This window comes from Euphorbia lathyris, chromosome 4 (assembly GCF_963576675.1).
Source record: "Euphorbia lathyris chromosome 4, ddEupLath1.1, whole genome shotgun sequence".
Taxonomy (NCBI): domain Eukaryota; kingdom Viridiplantae; phylum Streptophyta; class Magnoliopsida; order Malpighiales; family Euphorbiaceae; genus Euphorbia; species Euphorbia lathyris.
In genome coordinates this window covers 33,440,556-33,444,679 of record NC_088913.1, presented here as the reverse complement: position 1 = coordinate 33,444,679, position 4,124 = coordinate 33,440,556, and the positions used below count along the sequence as shown (strand labels likewise).

At 33.1% G+C, this 4,124-nt stretch overlaps 1 protein-coding gene across 1 annotated transcript; it reads left to right on the top strand.

Annotated features, from left to right (window-relative positions):
* Nucleotides 1-368: 368 nt before the first annotated feature.
* On the top strand, nucleotides 369-1,848 carry LOC136227724 (exopolygalacturonase-like). The gene is made up of 4 exons (XM_066016466.1): nucleotides 369-514; nucleotides 592-897; nucleotides 978-1,493; nucleotides 1,601-1,848. The coding sequence occupies exons 1-4, from the start codon at nucleotides 383-385 to the stop codon at nucleotides 1,820-1,822; spliced, it is 1,176 nt and encodes a 391-aa protein (XP_065872538.1). The 5' UTR covers nucleotides 369-382; the 3' UTR covers nucleotides 1,823-1,848.
* The last annotated feature ends 2,276 nt before the right edge of the window (nucleotides 1,849-4,124 follow it).

Sequence of the window (4,124 nt, the reverse complement as noted above, 5' to 3'; positions counted from 1 at the left end):
TCATGAATAAAGAAAACGATATACATTCACTGCTCTTATTACCTTCCATTTTACATTACATTTTATTTATCATATCTCTTTTTTTTTATAATGCTTATTTTATGAAAATAACATTTGAGGTTATTGAACTCTTCTACAATAGTTTTCCCAAAAAAAAAAGTTGCACAAATTTAAAACATGAATAGGAAATGCATGCGGTCCTCATGCATGCATTTGAGGAAACATATGGCATTTCTCCAAATATAGGAAGAGTCAATCGTAAACAAAAGAAGATCTAACAGCTAATTCCTAAAATTAGATAATGAACACTTATAAAACCATCATCCAATTAAGTAAGAAAATACCAAGAGAAATTGTAGAAAGATAAATGGAATCTTGTTTAATGTTGTCAACTCTATTTACGATCTTGATTGTGTTATCTAATGTAAAAGCACAAGCACCAGCAGCACCGGGTGCGGGTGGAGGAGGGGATATAACGACATTTGGAGCAAAACCTGGTGCAGATAGTGCTCAGGTAATTCATATAGGAACAAGATTACATTACTGTTGAACAAATATATGCATTAATTAATTAGAATTTTCCTTTGTTAGGCTATAACGACTGCTTGGAAAGAGGCATGTGCGGCAGCCGGTACCGGTACGGTGACAATTCCTACAGGAACATTTCTAACAGGGCCAGTGTTACTGGCAGGTCCTTGCAAAGGAGAGATGAAATTTAACCTTATAGGAACCTTACAAGCACCACTTAAAGTGGAAACTTCTGGTTGGATTACTTTTGAACATGTTGATAAACTCACAATAAGTGGGACTGGAACTCTAGATGGTCAAGGCGAAGAAATGTGGAAGAGCCAACCTGGTTGTTTCAAGACTGCAAAAATGTGCAAGACAACAGCAATTGTAATTATGCTTGCTCATTCAGCATCAGCAGTTATATTACATATATCTATTTGTGATTCTAACTAATTAAAATTATGCAGAATCTAAGGCTTGATTTCGTAAAAACTGGTCTTGTGGAAGGTATCACATCCCTCAACAGTAAGAATTTCCATATCAATGTTTTGTCTAGCACTGACATCACATTGCAAAAGCTTACAATAACTGCACCCGCTGAAAGCCCTAATACAGATGGAATTCATGTTGCAAGATCAAAGGGAGTTACCATTACTGATGTTAACATTGGTACTGGTGATGATTGTGTCTCTGTTGGTGATGGAACATCAGACTTAAAGGTAATAAACGTCAAATGTGGTCCTGGTCATGGAATTAGTATCGGAAGTTTAGGACTTTACCAGAATGAGGAACCTGTAACCGGAGTCACTGTTCAAGGATGCACCCTTACAAAAAGTGATAATGGTGTGAGAGTTAAATCATGGCCGGACAAATACGGTTGCGAAGCATCGGGCATACACTTTTCAGATATTACCATGGAAGAGGTTGAGAATCCTATCATTATAGATATGATGTATTGTCCACCCGGTGGATGCAGTACAACGGTACGAATTTCCACATATTTCTATACAAAAATGCTATACAATGATTGGTTTCATTTTCATGTCTTATTTTTCTTATCATATCACTAACCTTATTTCTTAATTTCTAGGCTCCGTCAAAGGTCAAGCTTACTGATATTTCCTTTAAAGGCATCAAGGGTTCAACACCCACTCCTGATGCAATTTCAATCAACTGTATGCCTGGAAGTTGCACAAATATAGGACTTGCTGACATTGATCTCAAATTTACTGGACCTAAAGGACCTCCAATAGCTAATTGTACCAATATTAAGCCAACTATAACCGGAACTGTGAATCCTGCAGGATGTTAATGTTAATTAATGCAAATCCACACCTATTTTTGACCTTTATACAATTTTCTATGCGAGAGTTTTTGCAATTTTGGTTATATATATTGATATGTAATATTAATTCATCTCTACTCTTGATGCTAATGGATTATTATTTTTTTTTAAATATATTAATTACTTATTTTGAGACCATTACCTTTTCTTTTTCTCCACATGTTTTATATATCCCTACACTTAATATATACATTTTTATGGTGTGATGATGCATTTGTACCATAACATTAGATACTTGCTACCCTAATTGCAAAATATAATATAATTTTCTCTACTAGTTAAAACCACCACTTGTATATGGTTTAGGTTGGTTAAGGCACAAGATCATCTATTCAACTGGGGTTCGAATTCTGGAGGAGATAATGCAGTTGTAATTAAAAAAAAGTTGAGCATCTCCTAAAAAATGCGGTCAAGAACTCCACCACCGGCAATGGGCTTGCCTTATCTTCACATGTTATTGAGTGGTTATTCATATTTAATCATAAAGCTAGGATGTAATAAGGAAGGGTTTAATAGTAGCAAGAAAATTTGTTGGCTTAACATTTACTATTTGCTTATTTTAATGTTCAAGAAATCAGGAAATCTCCAAAAAAAAAAAATATATGCAATATCCATTAACCCAACATCGAGTTTCTTTACATTGCACTCAATCACCATCACAATATCCAGTTAGCTGTAAATTACTTACAAAAATGTAAAATAAGCCATAGTTCATGGTACCTTTAAGATACCGAATAAGATAAAGAAAATCATCCATATGATGAGAACAAGGAATGTGCATGAACTGATTGAGTTCTTGGACAACAAACCCAATAACAAGATGAGTAAAATTAAGATAAATCAACCGAAAATAAACCTATGATGAACATATGGTGTGTGATAAACAGATCCAATAGACAGTTCCATGTCAATATTTAGTCGTATAGGAAAAGAAGGAAGAGCATGATCAAGACCAACATCAGAAATCAAATTAGAGAAATATTTACGTTGAGATAAAAAAAAGATGTCGTCATTTTCCGTTGTTATTTCAATACCAAGGAAATATTGAGCGTGGCCTAAAACCTTAATGGTAAAAGAAGATTGAATATATTGTTTAAAATCCTCAATATAAGTTTCATAGTTACTAGTTATAAGAACATCGTCTATAGAGACAATAAGAACATGAATCACACCTTTTTGAACATATGTAAAAAGGCAACTATCAATATAGTTTGGGTGAAATCAAACATTATTATTTGAGAAGTAAATTCCTTGTTCCACTATCGACCAACTTGTTTAAGCCCATATATGGATTTCCTCAATTGATAAACTTGACCGTTAAGCGCTTTGGTACAACCTTGTGGCAGATTCAAATAGATTAATTCATTGATAAATGCATAAAGGTCATAATTGTTAATATTAATTTGACGAATATGACATGCCTTAGATGCATCAATATTAAACAATAAATGAACTATAACAACTATAGTGTCGGGAGAAAAAAATCTCAACATAATAAATTCCTTGAATCTGATTACAACCCCGATGTACAATTTGAGCCTTATAAAGATCAACAAAACCATCCAGTTTACGATTAATACAAAAAATCCATTTAGTAGATGTGTTTATTTCCCTTAAGAAGAGAAGTAATATCCAATGTATTGTTGTCTTCTAAGGATCGTGACTACATTATAAATATATTGCATGTTCTTTAGTAGTGTTTATTATGGTGAAATAAGCATTAGTTGTATGGCTAAAAGAAAGTAATTTAATAAAAGAAGGGGATAAGGGATAAGAAGTATGTGCCAAAAAATCATCTAACCACGTTGATAGTTTAATAGATATTCCACTTTTAGTATCGCGTGAAAGAGCTAATGACAAAGTTATAATTGTAGCTAATGGGCAAGTATTGTTGGGGTTTAGTGTCCTATAGACAATTGTTCTAGGATACAAACTTAATGTAAATGAATTGTTCTTTATATCATTTGTTTAAAGAGATATATGTTTTATAACTATATGAAGGCAATCCCTTTTAAGCACTAAATAAAGTCTAATAAAAGGAAATCCGTAAGTTTATTTAAAGTGATTATAAAGTGTTCATACAAGCATGAAGTGAGACAAAACTTTATAGTAAACTGATAAACTTAAAACCACCCCAAGTCAAGTGATATGTTTGGATTGACATATCACTGTTGAGACTTGTATGTAACAATGTCTTCTGTCCGACAGAAAGCTGATCTCACAAGCTTCATATATACAGATATCTGGACAGTTACATAGATCCGATGAA